At 48.1% G+C, this 18,011-nt stretch overlaps 2 protein-coding genes across 11 annotated transcripts in view; both read right to left on the reverse strand.

Moving 5' to 3' along the window:
• SETDB1 (SET domain bifurcated histone lysine methyltransferase 1) overlaps positions 1-6,999 on the reverse strand; it is a 28,314-nt gene extending 21,315 nt beyond the window's left edge. Inside the window, exons 1-7 of one of the 8 annotated variants that reach the window (XM_065573751.1) lie at positions 6,885-6,999; positions 4,921-5,137; positions 4,015-4,187; positions 2,825-2,862; positions 2,462-2,561; positions 1,756-1,926; positions 158-359 (exon numbers count right to left, since the gene is read on the reverse strand). In XM_065573751.1, the coding sequence (XP_065429823.1) occupies positions 158-359; positions 1,756-1,926; positions 2,462-2,561; positions 2,825-2,862; positions 4,015-4,187; positions 4,921-5,137; positions 6,885-6,984 (1,001 nt within the window). In that variant the 5' untranslated portion in view covers positions 6,985-6,999. Of the gene's footprint in view, positions 1-157; positions 360-1,755; positions 1,927-2,461; positions 2,562-2,824; positions 2,863-4,014; positions 4,188-4,920; positions 5,138-5,854; positions 6,000-6,782 lie in introns of those variants that run through there. The other 7 variants (XM_065573750.1, XM_065573749.1, XM_008170319.4 and 4 more) reach the window with 7 other exon arrangements.
• An 824-nt stretch (positions 7,000-7,823) lies between these two features.
• Positions 7,824-16,537, reverse strand: CTXND2 (cortexin domain containing 2). 3 transcript variants are annotated; one of them, XM_065573756.1, is made up of 2 exons: positions 16,392-16,537; positions 7,824-8,198 (listed from the first exon to the last, which is right to left on the reverse strand). In XM_065573756.1, the coding sequence occupies exon 2, from the start codon at positions 8,142-8,144 to the stop codon at positions 7,971-7,973; it is 174 nt and encodes a 57-aa protein (XP_065429828.1). In that variant the 5' UTR covers positions 8,145-8,198; positions 16,392-16,537; the 3' UTR covers positions 7,824-7,970. The 3 variants fall into 3 exon arrangements, with proteins under 3 accessions (XP_065429828.1, XP_065429827.1, XP_023962743.1); XM_065573755.1 differs by having other exon boundaries at positions 16,348-16,536; XM_024106975.3 differs by having other exon boundaries at positions 7,834-8,198; positions 16,396-16,528.
• Positions 16,538-18,011: the final 1,474 nt, after the last annotated feature.

Below are 18,011 nucleotides of genomic sequence, written 5' to 3' on the forward strand. Positions count from 1 at the left end.
AAAGATCCAAACCACTTCACTAAAGATGGTTCGCCCAAATTCACAACAAGGTTTAGAATCTGAGACCCAGCCTCAACTTCACTATAGTCTTACTATTCTACATATACCTGCCCCTGAGACTGGGACCACCACTATGGAGGAGGCGGTTGTTTAATACCTCAGTTTATTCTTCATGTTCGGTGTTTCGGCCACAATACCAGCATAGAGCCAGACTTGATTCCCATCCTTGTATTTGGCCACGACCCGGCTTCCAACGTAGAGTTTCTCAGCAGAGGGATGATAGTCATACGCAATGTGATTGCCAGAAAGCAAACTCTTCCCTTTGTTGTCGAATTTCACTTTGAACTTCTTACCAGCACCTGAAAGGCATTTTAAAGAGGGCTACGGTCAATGAGAACCACGTCACTTCACACTGAGATCCCACTACCAAAAAGAACCTCAGATTAGATTATAAAGACAGAAGCAACCATTGCAACCATCCAGGCTGACTTCCTGCATAAAACACAATCATAGGACTTCCCTGTTTGAATTACTCTTTGAACTAGAGCATATCTTTCGGCAAAAACATCCACTTAAGTCTATGATCCAAGATAGAAACACTTAAGAGTTTAATTCAGAAGATTACTAGCAAGACCACATCATTTATCATCCCTAGTTAAAGTATTTTGCACTTATCCAGCATCTTTTCATCCAACGATGTGAAAGCACTTAAGACATTCAACCTTGGCACCCCTGTGTGACACACAAGCATTATGCCCTTTTACACAGGGGGGGAAACCGGCACAACTGTGAGGAGATACGATTTGCCCCACCATCCACTCTGTGATAAAACTGGGACTAGAATGCAGGAAATCTCGACGAAACTCCTCTGTTTTAAATAAAGAGCCCATGTTACCTCCAAGCGCTTTTGCAAATATCAGAACACACACTGTTATTCCATTACTACTGTTAGCTCAACTGCAGGAACAGTTCTAGTAGTAAAAACTAAACAGAAGTTTGGGGAAAATATAAACCCTCCTGCTTCAGAATATAAAACAACTTCCAATGGGAGTCAGGAAGAAACTTTCCCTGGGGACGGATTATCCCACATTTGGAAGGGTTTCTTACACCTTCCTCCGAAGCAGCTGGTCAGTATCAGAGACAGGTCCCATGAATAGATGGACGACTATTCTGGTCTGGTATAGCAATTCTTATGTTCCTAACAGCATAGTTCTGCCATCTCAAGGACACAAGTTCTTAAGAGAGAAGATTCCAGAGTCTGACCAACCCTGAGCTAAGCTATGCTAAAAGAGAAGGTTCAGGTACCCTCCTCAACATCAGGTATTAGCAACAAGAAAACATTAAATAACCAGTGGACTGGCACCGACCTTTAGACTCATTTTCACCCCAAACAGGCTGCTCTGATCCATAGCTGGTGAGGAGAGCAAAGGACTATGTATTGAAACTCTTCATCTGAAGGAAAGAGGATGGCCCTAAGGATATGAAGAGCTCAGATATGGTGACATGCAGCAGCATAAAACCTTAAGAGAGCATTTAACTTGTAGGTAGCAAGTTCAAAACCAGGCCAGATGGGAGTGTAGTTGCCACTGTACAGTAAACTGCATGGGCTACTCCCCTTGCTGTACTTGTTCTGCACATGGAAAACTGCAAATCTAGCACATGTTGGTCACTAAATTCAAAATGACGCTTAGCATGTTGCATTCACCTTGAGACATCGCTGGCTAGTTTACAGCCAAGACTGTGGGCCTCACTCACCTACTGCCTGGATTGCAATCAAAATTCCTTTGTGCCACGTCTTGGTCCTCTTCTTGCCTAGGATACGCATACCAACCACCAGGTCACCGTCATTGCTGAGATCACCCCCAGCAAGTGCAGAGCTCACCTGCTGGGACACGCCAACAGAGATTGGTGGAGAGGACAGCCCATCTGTCCAGGAGAGAACAAAAGATAAGTCAGAAATCATTTTTCAAAGCAAACTTCTTACCTATGCAACTAAAAACCACTTCAGCTTAGAGCTTGACAAGCTAGAAACCTCATTAGCTTTCCATCATTTATGCTATTTCACTCAGCCTAAGCTAGTTAGTTTCACTTTCGGGTTCTCACGCCCCAGCTCAGCGATGTTTGGGTGACAAACCCTGCAGGGCTAGGTGCAAACTAAGCCCTTTAACAAAAACACAGTGTTACGAGAGTGTTGCTATTTCTACTAGGGTTTGGAAAAGATTGTCAAGAGACAAAACCTAAAGTTGGGGCACGAACCACCTGATAGTTCCTTCAAGCAGACAAGTAGCAAAGAAAAGACAATGGTCTTTCTGTAACATTCTAGAGATGGATTACTGCAATCCTCCCAATCACTTTCTATCTCAGAACAGCAGTGACCTGTCTTGGGTTGAGATAAAAAGCCTGGGCACACGGCTAAGCCAGTAATGGGACTCCCCTCTCACTCCCTCACATACAAACACACCCTTTTGCAGGTCCTGGGCGTTTGTTTTTTTGTTAACAGCTTCCATAAATTTCTGAACATCTTGGGCAGACTTCCTCATTGCAGCCATGGCTTCTCGAAGCTACAGGGAGGGAAGAAGGAGGTAGAAATGAAGACACTTTTCAATATACAATTTTTTCTTTGAGGAGTTGCAACTTCAACATGATTTGTTTGTCCTACAAGTTTCTCAAGGAAGCATGACGAAGCTCAACAAAATTTAAGATTGGCAGCTCTCCAGAGCAAGGAGTATCTTTTTTAATGTTTGCACAGAGCCTAGCACACCAGCATCCTGATCGTTACTTGTAATACAAGAGCACATTACAACACACATCTTTTCCAACTCACCAGCGACTGATCCTTTGAGATTCTGTTACTTGTATCACCTAGATTTAAATTAAAGAAAACAGAAAAAGCACTTGAAGCTTGGAACTGATGCTGGAAAAGAGTCTAAATCAGACCACAACCTCCTCCTGCCAAGACACCAGAGCAAATGGAAGGGGGCAAAGGAAAACATCCATTCCCAAGGAGAATATAATTTAGAGTATAGTTCTTTTACACATTTATTAGAAGATTCACTCTGTTAAACCAAAGATTTACATTGGTCATTGGAGTGGGCCACTTAAGACAAGTTTCACAGTTCTCATGAAATGCAGCCACCTCTGAGGTGAAAGGCACCAATACAGAGGGATAATTGCCACACAAGTGTTGGGCTCAACAGGCAAGGGAAAGATTTGGGGTGGAATACCTGGACAGGCCTTAAACTCTTAAGAGCTACGGAACGTTTAAAATCTATGCAGGTCCTCCGAAGTCTTTACTTATAAGGACTCTCCCAAGAAATACATGCACAGTAATCTTAATGGAACTCATTTTATATACCTAAGAATGACTGGAGGGACATGCCAATCCTTCTAGGGTTAAAACATGTAGTTCCAAGCAGTCCTGCTATTTCAAAACTGAGGCTTATACCATTAAGCCATCCCTCTTCAAACAGGAAGCCCTTGTAAACAGAATCTCAGGATAACTAAGGGCCACATCTTGAGCACGTACAACACCTAGTGACTTCAATGGGAGCTGAGAGTGCTCAGGATCTCAGCCCATGACCCAAATTTTGCCTCATTTTTTGAGGCGAGAGGATTCCCCAGGACCTCCTTCCATTTCACCCTCCTTCTTCCCCACCAAAAAGCTGTGCTTTGGGATGGGTTAACTAGCCCTTCTGGCTGTTGAGTGCTGGATGCAGCTTATCTGCACGACTCCTGAGACAGCAGGAGAATGGGGAGGGGAGTGTCATTTGACAGCTTCCCAATTTAACTCCTTTCAATTCAGGGAACAAATGCACTGACTTCACAAGTTTTACACTTCCCACAGACTCCATGGGAGTCTCCATCTGGTTCTCCACAGCCTGAGGAAGAGTGGCCCATTCTTGAGGATGCTCCTTCACCAATTCCCCCTTCCCCTTCGTATTCTTTCCAGGGATACATTTTGATCTTCCCCACCCTTCACCAACCCACTCCCCAATGTCACATGGAACACTGAACTGTGCTTCCAACCCGAATCAATACTCATAACATCGTCGTCATCCTCATCTGGGATTTCGATCACTTCCGTGGGCTTGGAAGCTGAGTCCTCATCTTCAGAGCTGCTCTCACGATACTGAAGGCCCAGCTTGGAGTAGAGATCTTTTACCAGTATCTCGCATTTACCAATGGCTCTGCAGCGTATTGGGGGAAAAGAGGGGCAGAGAGAAAACTCCAAGATAAGTACAGCTGTACCCCACCCCACCCTGAAGGAGAAGATTTTGCACAGCAGCGCCTGCTACATTAAGGGGCTACTCAGCAGTTGCTGCCATCACTAGCACTAAGCAGAACTGTGACTTCACCTCAGTAAACAAACCGTAGTTAGGGGTTGGACAAACCTTAATCTGAAGGACTTTCAAAGCCACGACAGAATGTGGCATTGCACGAACTACACACAAACAAGTACCGAACCACACAAAGTTAGCGAACACTTCTGAAAACTTGCCCACACATCAGTGGTAGAGATGGAAATAGAACCTGAAGGTTTGTCTACACTACCGCGTGGGGTTGATCTAAGATACACAACTTCAACTATGTGAATAGCGTAGCTGAAGTTGACGTACTTAGATTTACCTACTGCGGTATCTTCACCGAGGTAAGTCAACATCTGACGCTCTCCCGATGACTTGCTTGCGCTCCTCATTCTGATGGAGTACCAGTGTCAACAGGAGAGTCGTCAGTGGTGGATTTATCGCATCTATACTAAACACGACACGATAAATCAACCCCCGCTGGATCGATCACTGCACACCGATCCGGTGGGTAGTGTAGACAAGCCCTGAGACCCAATTACCTGTTCCAGCATGCTCCTTGCTACCTCCACTAGCTCACTGTTCAACACAAAGCTGCCACTGCAAGTGTGCCCACCTTGAAGCATCATCGAAGAGCTGGTCGACATATGCAACTTCTGCTTCTTTCTGTTCCACGTTCTTTTCCAGCTCTTCCAGCTGCTGTTTCCGCTGCTTCACACACTCAAACTTCTCCAGCTCCTCATCAATGAATTGCTGGAGCTCTTCCATAGAGATCCCCAACTCCTCCATCACTTCTTGCTGCAGCTCTGTTACTTCCGGAGAATCCATTTTTGCTAAAACCAAAGCAATAAAGAAATATGAGACAACATGCAAGGTTTCAAGATTTTCCTCTCACACGCTGTAAGCCACAGCACATGTATTTTACCACTATACTCTCCTGACTGCAGCCCAAGGCCTCACAAGCATATGAACATTAGAACGGCTATACTGGGTCAAACCAAAGGTCCATCTAGCCCAGTGTCCTGTCTTCCGACAGTGGCCAATGTCAGGTGCCCCAGAGGGAATGAACAGAACAGGGAATCGTCAAGTGATTTATCCCCAACAGGTGCACATGAAGTGGTGCTTAACGTGAGCTGACTGACCGTTTAGATGAAATCAATAAAATGTTTAACATAATTTCAAATATCCTGCTCTCTTCTCGAAACAAGAAGCTACACTGAATACGACTATTCAGAATGCTGCTTCCAATACACCAGCAACGGAGTGGGAAGCAGGAACACCAAAGCTAGTTTTTCCAGGTAATTTTGTTTTGTTTATACAGAACCTTTAAACCAAAGTATCTACATTTTGGGTTGCTGGAAGTGGTTGTAAATGAATTAGGGGGCTGAGGGGCCCTAAAACAGCTAGAATTTCAGTTTGGACAAATTCTCCAAGCCGCCTGAATTTTCAAAGTTTACACCTCACCATCCCTAACCACCCCCACCAATCCCCTTCATAGCCATCTGAGACACTGCTGGGCTCACTCCCATGCTACCATAAGTTCTACTTGCCTAACCAGAGAGAAAAAGAGAACATGACCCCTCTGTTGGCATCCAGTACCCCAAGCCTACATACATGAAAATAACCCAAGACTGCTCCCCACACATCTATCTAGAGAACATGGATCACAACAGTATCTAGATTCCTGCCCCCAGTTCCCCCACCCAACATCCGCTGGTTGCAGCTCCTCCAGCCACACAGCCATCCCTCCTTCCCACAACTCCTGTCTTTCCCCTATGCCATCCCATTTCCTTTGCCACTTCCTAGCTCCAGCCACCTTCTCATTACTTTCCTGACTCTCCTGCTTTCCCCCTGGTCCCCTGGCTCCGGTCACCCCTCTGCAATCATCTTCTGGCTCCCCAGCTCTCACCTCAACCCCTATCTCCAGCCCCCTTGGCTTCCCAAAGTCATCTCCTCTCTAGAGCTCCTGACTCCACCCCCATCATCTCCTGGCTCCCCGGCCCTCTTTCCACTGACTCCCTTAAGCCATCTCGCATCTTTCAGCCCCCCCAGAGCTACCTCTTATGCTTCTACCACTCAACCAGCTCCACCCTTATGTCCCCCACTCCAGCCCGCCTCCCGTCCCACTCCTTGGTTCCTGCCTCCCCCATCAGCCCCTGGCTCCCCAGAGCCTCCCATGCCCCTTCCCCAACTCACCCCCCCCCCGGGGCTCCCCAACCCCCTACCTCCAGAGACCATGTGTCCCTCCCCAGCGTGCGCGTGGATCCCCCGAACCTTCCCCTATGTCCCCCCCGACCTCCCCCCCGTCTCCCTCCCCCCCAGAACCCTCCCCCATCGCCCCCCCGTCCCCCCGACCTCCCCAGAACCCTCCCCTATATCCCCCTCCCCCACCACCCCCCAGACCCCTCCCCTACGTCCCCCCGACCTCCCCCACCGCCCCCCGGGCTCCCCAACCCCCCGGCCTCCAGATACACACACCCCATATCCCCCTTCCCGCCCCCAGCCCCCCGGGCCTGCAGCCCTCACCTCTCCCGGGGGTGGGGGGGGACAGTTTCTGAGAAGCCGCCGCCAGGGACGGACCGGAAGGGACCTTACGACACTTCCGGCGACGGTAGCCCGCGAAGCTCAAGTGAGCTCCGATTGAGAGCGGGACGAGAGCCCACAGGTGGATACTGCGCATGCGCTAACAACGCCAGGTGGGGGCGCTCTTAAAGGGCTAGCGGCCCGTGGGGCTGTTTGGGGCGGTGCGCATGCGCTGGGAGAGCTGCGAGACCCTTGTTGAAGATGTCGCACCAGCGGGCTGAGGCTTCTCTTAAAGGGGCAGGGGGGAGGCTGGGAGGGGGAAGGTGACTTGCCCGAGGTCACATGGAGAGTCAGTGTCAGAGGCGGGTATGGCAATCAGGAGTCTGCCCTCCCACACACACACCCTTCCAGAATCCCTGCTGGAGTCCTGGGGGCTACTTGGGCACAAGTCTCTGAGCGGTGCGTAGTTGGGTGCCAGCCACATGCCCCTACGCTAGTGGGGGATAACAGTCTACTACTGCTGCTCCTTCATCTCAAACGGGAGAGGCCTGTGCTGGAGGTCGAGAGAGTTCAGACAGTGAGGACCTCGCCAGGGGTGATTACACATGCGCAGAATCACAGGAGAGAAACACCACGCGACCCATGCTAATCGTGCACAGATACCATGGTTATGAGTGTGCAGGAATAACAGAGTATGATGGTCTGCAGCCACTCGCTTGCCCCTTGTAGAGACAGCTGCCTGGCATAAGCAACCATCTCCGACTCCGTCTTGCTGTCGGGGTCAGCCGGCCCAGATGGCTACTACTGTCTTCTTCAATAAGGTGTCACAGGAATCTACTGTTTCAGACAAAGAGAGTCAAGATTCCTAAATTCAGTTTTTGGTTTGGCCACTGGCTCACTTGACACAAGGGGTTTAATATATTCACTTACCTCCCAGAGCTATTATGAAGCTGAATTCATTGCAACGTGCTTGGAGGCCCTCAGATGGAGGGTACCGAGCATTATCATTAGTGTTAGATTCTGTCAAATGCACAATTTAAACTACGGAATCTTCATTTTCCCTGCAGGGGCAGGGATTACAGGGATGGCAAAGGAGTCAAACACATAGAATTGATTAGCAATTTCCCTCCCCTTTATTGCCAGTCAATTGATCTGCTCCTCCTCCCACGTGGAGGTGGGGATGGCGCTGTACGGGTCCACGATAAGCTTGGCGCACCTCACGATCATGGCCATCAGGAAGAAGCACATCAGGATGACAAACCCAATGGCAAACCCCTTGTCCACGTCAACGTACGGCTGCACTGTTGGGCTCTCCATAGGGCTCCGCCTTCACACCCTTCTCTGTCCTCTGAGCTCCCGCACGTCCATCACCTGCACGGCAGAGTTTGGGATGGAAATCATTATTGTTGATAATAATTTGTATTGTGATACCACCTTGGGGTTCCAATTAGGTCCCCATAGTGCTATGTGTTGAAGACAACACAATGACAGTCTCTGGCCCAAAGAGCTAAGTATGGAATCAGAAGGGCATATTACCTGCCATGGCAGAAAATCCTGGTGGTTTTAGCTCATAGGCTCATAGACTCTAAGGCCAAAAGGGACCATCATGATCATCTAGTCTGACCCTGGCACTTCACAGACTACGGAACCTCACCGACCCACTCCTGCAATAGGCCCATAACCTCTGGCTGAGTCACCAAAGTCCTCCAAACTTGATTTAGATAATTCAAGTTACAGAGAATCCACCATTTACTCTAGTTCAAACCAGCAAGTGACCCAGGCCCCACACTGCAGAGAAAGACAAAAAAAATTCCACGGTCTCTGCCAATCTGACCTGGGAGGAAATTCCTTCCTGACTCCGAATATGGCGATCAATTAGACCCTGAGCATGTGGGTGAGACCCACCAGCCAGACACTTGGGAACAAATTTTCTGTAGTAACTCAGAGCCTTCCCTCTCTAGTGTTTCATCTCCGGCCGTTGGAGATTTTTATTAACAGCCAGCATGGATAGGCCATGTGTCATTGTAGGCAATCTCCTCAGATCACCCCCTCCATAAACTTACCAGGTTCTTTCGATTGCCCATCAACCCCAGCGTGGAGCAAGCACATTCCACGTAAGGCATGTGCCACAGCGCAGACTGCCTTGGTTATGCACCAAGGAGTGCTCCTAAGAAAGGCCTGACTCTCCCCCATTCCCCTAGCCACTGAGTTATAAACTCATTCTCACTCTGCCCAATTCATGTTTATTTCTCTATATCTACAAAGTGGACCAGCTTCAAGAGGTGAGATGGAGAAAGGCCTATTCTGAAAAACCCCTTAGCCCACTGGGTAGGGCGCTCATCTCAGAGGCAGAGACCTACGCTCAAGTCCCTTCTCTGGTGCAGGCTTTGGCCCCCTAACCACTGAGCTATGGAGTGACAGCTCCTCCTGCTGTGTTTTTGTGGGGGGCCTGCTCTGGTAGACGTGCTCTACAGTGGCCTCGGAGCATGCCTGTGCTCCCATTCCCCATAGAATCATAGAATATCAGGGTTGGAGGGGACCTCAGGAGGTCATCTAGTCCAACCCCCTGCTCAAAGCAGGCCCAATCCCCAGACAGATTTTTGCCCCAGATCCCTAAATGGCCCCCTCAAGGATTGAACTCATAACCCTGGGTTTAGCAGGCCAATGCTCAAACCACTGAGCTATCCCCCGTGCACTGAGTATAATATCACCTCCCACGGGGGTTGTGAAGAAACAGACGTTAAAGAGGGTGAGGTGCTCGATCCGACGTGATGCATGGAAATACCTTCGATAGGTGACCTGACGCACCATCCAAATGATGGTGAATTTCAGTTTATAAAATAACTTGTTTACGTCCTGCTGGACATTTAGTTCCAGGGGAAAATGACACTGAAAATACCAGGCTGAAATCTTAGCACATGCTCATGCTATGTCTGGTGGGGGGGAGGGGTGTTTCCCGCATGATTTCACTACTGGTGTATTTTCACTGTTTCAGGTGTGTAGTCACGTTGCTTAGCGCACCCCTGGAAGCTCAAATGCTACAGTGGTGAGCATGGTGTAAGAACCTGTATAGAACAGAACTGGTGAAAGGTGCTGGATGGACTGGCTCAATGACTCTGGAGTCCTGTGTTTATCCAGAGACCATGGGCAGCAGCAGGGTAAGCATCCCTAATTCCCCCTCCCCTGAAGCCTCTCTCCCTATTCTGGAAGGACTACGATCGAGAGCGTCGCTCAGACGCTGGAGCCTGCTCAGTCCTTGTCGTCTTGAGCACCTCACAATATTTACTATATTTATCCTCACGACATCAGTGAGCAGTGGGGCTATTAACCACGTTTTGCAGTTGAGTTACAGAGAGACTAAGTGACTGGCCCAAGGTCACACAGGGATTCTGTAGCAGGGAAAGGACTTGAACGGAGGTTCCATGAGGCTCCAAACTCTTAGACCCTCACTAGCATTCGTATGTCTGAGGGGAGCAGATATCGCCTGCTGGGGTGCCGGTTGTGCAGTGTGGACACCTGTCACTCTGGTGATATACCGAGACCCACCCACCTCATTTTGCGTATTCCACCAAACCTGTGGAGTTAAAATGAGTTGCTATTCCCTGGTGGGCCAGGAGGTGGCACAGAAAGAAACTGAAGCTGTTCGGTAAAGAGACTGTTAGAGCGAAATCTGACGTGGCTGTTAAAGTGTCACAGAGGAAACCTGTGGAACTGAACCCAGCTCTCCCAAGTCAGCAGCACCCTGACCACTGGGCCACCCTCCCTCTCCTCATGACCGCCCCTCGGCCTGCCCGTAATTAGCCATTTTCTTGCGAGCAGCGTGAAATCAATGGGTCTTGAGAGATCGGAGGCAAGTGAGTGGCTTTATGGATCAGCTCGAGGAGGGTGTTGCCAGCATGGTGCGCAGCGGGGGAGGTGGTGGTGATAAGAGAGCGGTGGGAGAAGCAGATGATTGAGGGATCAAGGTGAGCACAGTCAGGGTTAGTGATGTCCCCATTCAACCGCCCATTCTCGTTGCTCTCCTGAAGTGTATCTGATCCACGGGAGAGGGAGAGACACAGTGGCATGGAGAGAGTTAAAGGAGTGTAACAGATTAACCATCTCCTATGCTGATGTTTAGATGTATTGGGCCTGATTCTCAGTTACTCCATTCCCGCCGTTGGGGCAGGAGCACGTGGGAGGTTGGGTGTTAAGGTGCCTTTAAGACATTGAATCATAGACTCACAGGACTGGGAAGGACCTCCAGAGGTCATCTAGTCCAGTCCCCTGCACTCCTGGCAGGACTAAGAATTATCTGAACCATCCCTGACAGGGGTTTGTCTAACCTGCTCTTAAAAAAACTCCAATGATGGAGATTCCACAACCTCCCTAGGCACTTTATTCCAGGGCTTAACCACCCTGTCAGGGAGTTTTTCCTAATGTCCAACCTAAACTGCTCTTGCTGCAATTTAAGCCCATTGCTTCTTGTCCTATCCTCAGAGATTAAGGAGAACAATTTTTCCTCTGTCCTCCTTGTAACAACCTTTTATGTACTTGAAAACTGTTCTCATGTCCCCTCTCAGTCTTCTCTTCTCCAGACTAACAAACCCAATTTTTTCCATTTTTCCCTCATAGGTCATGTGGTCTAGACCTTTAATTACTTTTCTGGCTCGTCTCTGGACTTTCTCCAATTTGTCCACATCTTTCCTGAAATGTGGTGCCCAGAACTGGACACAGTACTCCAGCTGAGGCCTAATCAGTGCAGAGTAGAACGGAAGAATTACTTCTCCTGCTCATACATCCCCGAATTGCACTCAACTTATTCTGGGCCCTGCCCAGTCCTGAGGTAAGTCGGAGCAGTCCTACAGCTGCTCCAACTTACACTCCACTACCCTGGGAAGCAGAGTTTAGCCACAGTGCGTTGAGCTCTGGCTATGCCACAATCCACTCCCTTCACCGGAGGCTCGTGTAGGACCCTTGTGCTGATTCCACACCAGCTGGGGAGGCCCTGTGTTGGGCAAGGATTCTCAGGGGACTGTTTTCACCCTCTTTTAGGCTTTGTTATGTTGCTAATGCGGCATATACAGCAGAAAGATTTTGAAAGTGGAAATTCTGATGCCCTCAATTGCAGCAGTGCACGGCGTAAAACAGCTACAGTGTTGGAAGAAGATCTACGACGCCTCCTTGTTTTTCCATCCAAACAGACACGCCTCCAGGCGCTTTGGATGGCAAAGATTCAGAATTTCCCTGGTTTTTCGCCCCCTTCTGTTTAGCCATCTTCATTTCATTGGCTCCCATTAGTATCGCCTAGCGAGGAGATGTCAGATGATGGGCGGGACAGTAGGTCACGGGTCAGCTGTGATTATGCTGCATTCAGATCCTCGTTGTGATTTCCAGTGTCCATGCGGCAGCAGGCTGTGTGTTTTTCTGGTGGTGCCTTTCCACCTCTCCAGCGCCAGTGTAAAGAGATTGCTCAGCTCCTAATTGTGAAAAAATCAAAAGCTTTCTCTTTCCAGCAAAACCAAGGAAAAGAACAGTGAGCCGCCGGCTGCTCCTTCGCTAAGGAAATTTGGACTCAAGAGCAGGGTTGGTAAACAGCCTGCCTCCCACTGCTAAGAAAACAACAGCTCAGCCAGGCTATCAGGGTGCTGACTGATTTGTAACATCAGGGCTGCTTTTGACCTTTGCAACTCACAAGTTGCAGATCTTGATTTGAATTACTATAGCAACCCAGACACATAGGAAGAGACGGTTCCTGTCCCAAAGAGCTCACAGTCTGAGTCTAAGGGCAGGAGGGGAAATGAAGGCCCAGATCCTCAAAGGGACTTGAAATCAGTGGGAGTCAGGCACTTAAATACCTTTGCGGATCTGGGTTCAAGCAGCTTACCCAAGGTCACAGGAGAGGCATAGCTAAGATTAGAGACACACATCCCCCTTTTTTTTTTCCAATGCCAAGACCAGAGCCTTAGCAATCAGATCTCCCGGGAGTGGTTATGGAGCATCCAGGCCAATTTAGGAGGAGAAAAATGTTTGTCACGAGACAATGAGATAAATGAGGATTTCATTGGAAAGATTTATTTCCATCGATTCAAAGCCCTATTCGCTCCGAGATGCCTGAGACTGTGAGGACTCATGTCCCTGCCATGCCTAGCGAATTTAATTTCGATCGCTTTGCTTCGGGTTGATTCATCTTGTTTTCATGCTGTAATGCAGTTACATGTGCAGGCGGGGTGGGATTTTCCAAAGCTGTCGGGGTTGGCTGCTCTCTCTGCCCCTAAATAGGGTTGCCAACCCCCCAGGATTGGCCTGGAGTCTCCTGGAATCAGCATCAATCTCCTGGTGACTATTGAAAGCAATCCAGGAGATTTTAATAGAATATTTTAACAGGGCCGCCCAGAGGATTCAGGGGGCCTGGGGCAAAGCGGAGGAGCTGCGGTGCTTGTACTCACCCGGCGGCGGTCCGGGTCTTCGGCGGCATTTCGGCGGCGGGGGGCCCTTCAGTCGCTAATGCCGCCGCCGATATGCAGCCGAAGACCTGGAGCGACTGAAGGGCCCCCCGCTGCCGAAATGCCGCCGAAGACCCGGACCGCCACCGGGTCAGGGCTCGCGGGGCCCCTGTGGAGCCCGGGGCAAATTGCCCCACTTGCCCCCCCTTCTGGGCGGCCCTGTATTTTAAGAACAGGACATTACATCATGTTGGGGGGAAACATCTGGACTAGCTTCAGTCAGAGTTGGCAACCCTACTCCTAAAGCATCCGACATTGGTCTAAACTCTGCTCCTTTGTCTTTAATGGGAACAGCATTAGGACAATACTGAGGGTATGTCTACACTACAGCAGCACAACTGTGCCACTCTAGCACTGTAGTGTAGACGCTTCTTACATTGCCAAAAGGGGTTTTTCCATTAATGGAGGTAATCCACCTCTCTGAGAGGTAGTAGTCTTCTGTTGACCTAGGGGTATCTACAGTGGGGGTTAGTTCAACCTAACTACATTGCACAGGGAAATTTTTCACAGCCCAGTGATGTACCTAGGTTGACCTAAGTCAGGGATTGGCAACCTATGGCACGCGGCTCGCCAGGGTAAGCACCCTGGTGGTCCGGGCCAGTTTGTTTACCCGCCGCATCCGCAGGTTCGGCCGATCGTGTCTCCCACTGGCTGCAGTTCGCCGCTCCAGGCCAATGGGGGCAGCGGGAAGCAGTGGCCAGCACATTCCTTGGCCCACGCCGCTTCCCGCCGCCCCCATTGGCCTGGGATGGCGAACCACGGCCAGCGGGAGCCGCGATCGGCCGAACCTGCGGACGCGGCAGGTAAACAAACCGGCCCAGCCCACCAGGGGACTTACCCTGGCGAGCTGCGTGCCAAAGGTTGCCGATCCCTGACCTAAGTTTTAGATGTAGACCAGGCCTGAGTGCTTTCAACAACACGGCCTGTCGTTTTTTGAATGCCCTCCCGTGGCAGTTCTCGTTACGGTGCTTCTCGGTACAAGAAATGCCTTGTAGATATTATTATTCAGAATGCCTAGCAGGATGAGTCTGTGGTTGGAGAATGGAAAGTAGAGCATAGCGGAGTGTTAACAGCAAGCTTTAAAGCTGTGTCTTTCCTTATTTAAAAACATCCTAATGTGACTGCATGCACGCAGCACACCTGCACAAGGCGCACATGCAAGCAATGGACGGACTTTGCTTTTATGCCCGGCATTTTGTAGCTAAAGATGACTGAGTCTTAATTATAGATTCTTTCTACATCCTTCAATTATTCTTATAACTGGCTTATTAAATCCAAACAAATTCAAATGAGGAATAAGGCGCAAAATTGATTAACCACTGGAACAAACTCCCAAGGGAAGTGGTGGATTCTCCGTCTTTTAATGTTTTCAGATCAAGTCTGGATGCTTTTCGGAAAGAGATTTTTTGCCAAACACAAGTTGTTGCTTTCAGTACAGAAGTTCTCTGGCTGTTCTACAGGGGGTCAGACTAGATGATCTGATGGTTCCTTCTGCCTTTAAAGTCTATTCATCTTTTATGTAGGTACAAATGCTCTGCTAGAATACACATATATTATTAGTTTCATGTACTTTACTGCCTAATGCATTCATGATAACGATTGTGCATTTCTGTGATACCAGAGTATGTGATTTAACAAGAACATGGCGTGAGTCATCTCAGTCTGGCAGCAGCTATGCAAATATAAGAGGTTAATTAAAAAAAAAAAAGCCACTTTCCATACCAGAAGGATTTTTAACAATTCATTATAGAGCTCTCCCTCCACAAAACAGACTGTGAACATTCATTGCACAATCTTAGCTCTCGTCTACACTGGAAAGGGTTTGCCATTGTAGCCAAACTTGTAGAGCTAAACCATCAAACTCTCTTAGAGGAGACAGTTTATACAGATAAAAGAGTTTGTTTGCTGCTATCTCTTCTAAGGGGGGAGGGATAGCTCAGTGGTTTGAGCATTGGCCTGCTAAACCCAGGGTTGTGAGTTCAATCCTTGAGGGGGCCACTTGGGGATCTGGGGTGAAATCAGTACTTGGTCCTGCTAGTGAAGGCAGGGGGCTGAACTCAATAACCTTTCAAGGTCCCTTCCAGTTCTAGGAGATGGGATATTTCTATTTCTAGTTCCCTGAACAAAATAAGCTGAGCTGCCAAAAGTGCTTTTTTGACAGAAAAACTAGGGTTTTTGCCAGTACAGCTGTGTCATTTGGGCTTTGATTTTTTTCACACTCCTGACAAAGCTCTGTCGGAAAACTTTTAAGTGTAGACCAGGCCCTCAGTAATTTGGGCTGCTGATTAAATGTGTTGCTATGAGGCTTTGTGTATTAATTCTGAGCGGTGCTCTAAGTGACATGGTTTTAGTTCTGCGCTGAACAGCCAGTTCTTTTAGAGATTGTCACACTGTAGGCCCCCAAGTTTAGGTTGAATACATAGGTGCTGGAAGTAGAGGTGTGGGGGGTGCTGCAGCACCCCCTGACTTGAGGTGGTTTCCATTATATACAAGGTTTACAGTTTGGTTGAATGGCTCTGAGCACCCCCACTATAAAATTGTTCCAGCACCGCTGGTTGAATAAGAAAAAGAATAGCCCTCATTTTGTTTTAAATTCTATTCTGAACACAGAAGTTCTATTTTCTGTTTATTAAACAATTTGGTGAAAACACACAGTCATCAAAATCTTCTCCTTTAGTGCTGGAAACAGAAATGCAGTAACTTCTGGCCAGCCAGAAAGTGAAACTGACTAGAAACAGAAAGTGAAACTAAGCAGCCTCCTTCCATTGTCTAACTGTGCAAAGAAAGTGTAAACAAACAGCATTGATGGTGAAAAGTCAATAGGATTTTAAAAATTCATAACCATCCATATGTCATTTGCAAGAGAGATGGGTGAGTATGGGGCTAGACAGCTAGATTACATCACATGCACTGTATATCATTTGAGCACAATTATAGACACACAAGAAATAGCATGTAAAGAAATAGAATCCACAGAAAGTTACACACGGTAGAAAGATTTTGCTAAGTGTAATATAACATTGGCGACCCATTACCTTCACACATGTCTGGATTTGATTGACCTCTGGACATTCCTTACCTACCCCAAAGGATCTTTCAACAGCTCCCATCCTCTGCCCCGTGGTGCGACATTTTCATTACCCTAGGCAGTCTGGCTGGGGCTGTGACTTGCTTGCTCTCCCTGACTCCTTGCTGTGTTTGCTGCTACAGAAGCTTCATAAATACTTCAGAAATGTGACAGCATCGAGTTTCAGGCACTCCCAGTAATGAGAGCAAAATGATCCCTCACAGATGAAATTATAGCCCAGGTCATCAAGAAAATATTTCCACAATTGTCTTTCAACAGCGTGATGAAAACTCTGCTGAGCAGAGAGCGCATGGCTCAGTGGCAGAGGCAACCTTTCAAACCAGATTCTCACCAGCCGAAGCGCGTCTTAACAGATTGGTCAGTAAGAGGTGCTATCATATTATATCCCCCACCAAGGACCTGACCCTTCGTTCTAAACACAGCCATGTTTACTTCCACTGTGCCTGGGAATAACTATTTGCTGGGTTGGGCTTTAAGGCCTGGATCCTGGGAGGTGCTGAAAGCCCTCCACTCCCACTGATCTCAACGGGAGCTGAGGGTGCTCACTGCCTTGCAGGATCGGGCCCTGGGTGTGCGTGTTTTTGCACCACTTGCTCAGTTGAATCGAAGGTGGTTTAGCACAAGGCCTACACATCACTTAAGTCTCACTTAGGCCATCGAAACAAAACTTAAGTGGTACCTGAGTCCTGGGCTTGCCTTCCGCATGGGGCATATTTCACCCTTAGGCCCTAATCATGCAGCCACTTACGTACATGCTTCATTTTAAGTTAGCAATCTCAGATGGGCTAGTCACCCTGGTACAAGCCCATGCCGCCATGCCTTGACTACTATTGTTACCCGTGCATTAGAGAAAAAAATATTTTAAAACAATAAAACAATTACTCACATATTTACTCTCATCTAATTCAGAACTGATAAAAGGAGATACTTTTTTCACACCTGTGATTAGACTGTGGAACTCATTGCCACAAGAAGTCATCGGGGCTAAAACCTTCACAGGATTCAACAAAGGATTGGACATTTATATGGATAACAAGGACAGCCAGAGTAAGAATTTATGCTGACATACATTTTGGAGGAAATATTACACTTCATGCTTCCTGGCTTAAGAATGTGGTCTACTGAAAACTATGTTAAAATTACAAGCTATCACTAACTCATAAGGGGTTTCCTGGGTTTGGTGATATGCTAAGGAACTCTGTAGAGAATCGGGAGATCAGAGTCTGTCTGCAACCAGGTAGCTTCCTTAGAGTAAGAGGGGTTGAGTTGTCGCTCTTGGTTTTTTGGGTCCTTGTGTGTTATCATTCTGAAATCTAAGATGTAAAGAATATTACGTTGCGACCTTCCAGCAAGAGTTCTTCTTTATGTGTTTCTTTAACTTCTGTGTGCATATGCCATGAACATAACAAAGACAATCCCAGTGCCACTAGGGATTAGGAAATTTCTTGCACCTTTCCCTGAAGCAGCTGGTTCTGGCCACCGTCAGAGACAGGATACTGGGCTAGATGAGTCTGGGGTCAGATCTAGTCTAGTATATAGTGTTTCATTTCCCCCTTTGCCATGCGGTAACTTTATCAAAGTGGAGGAAGTCTGAACAAGTTACAGAGTGAA

Source organism: Chrysemys picta, chromosome 20 (genome assembly GCF_011386835.1).
Source record: "Chrysemys picta bellii isolate R12L10 chromosome 20, ASM1138683v2, whole genome shotgun sequence".
Taxonomy (NCBI): Eukaryota; Metazoa; Chordata; order Testudines; family Emydidae; genus Chrysemys; species Chrysemys picta.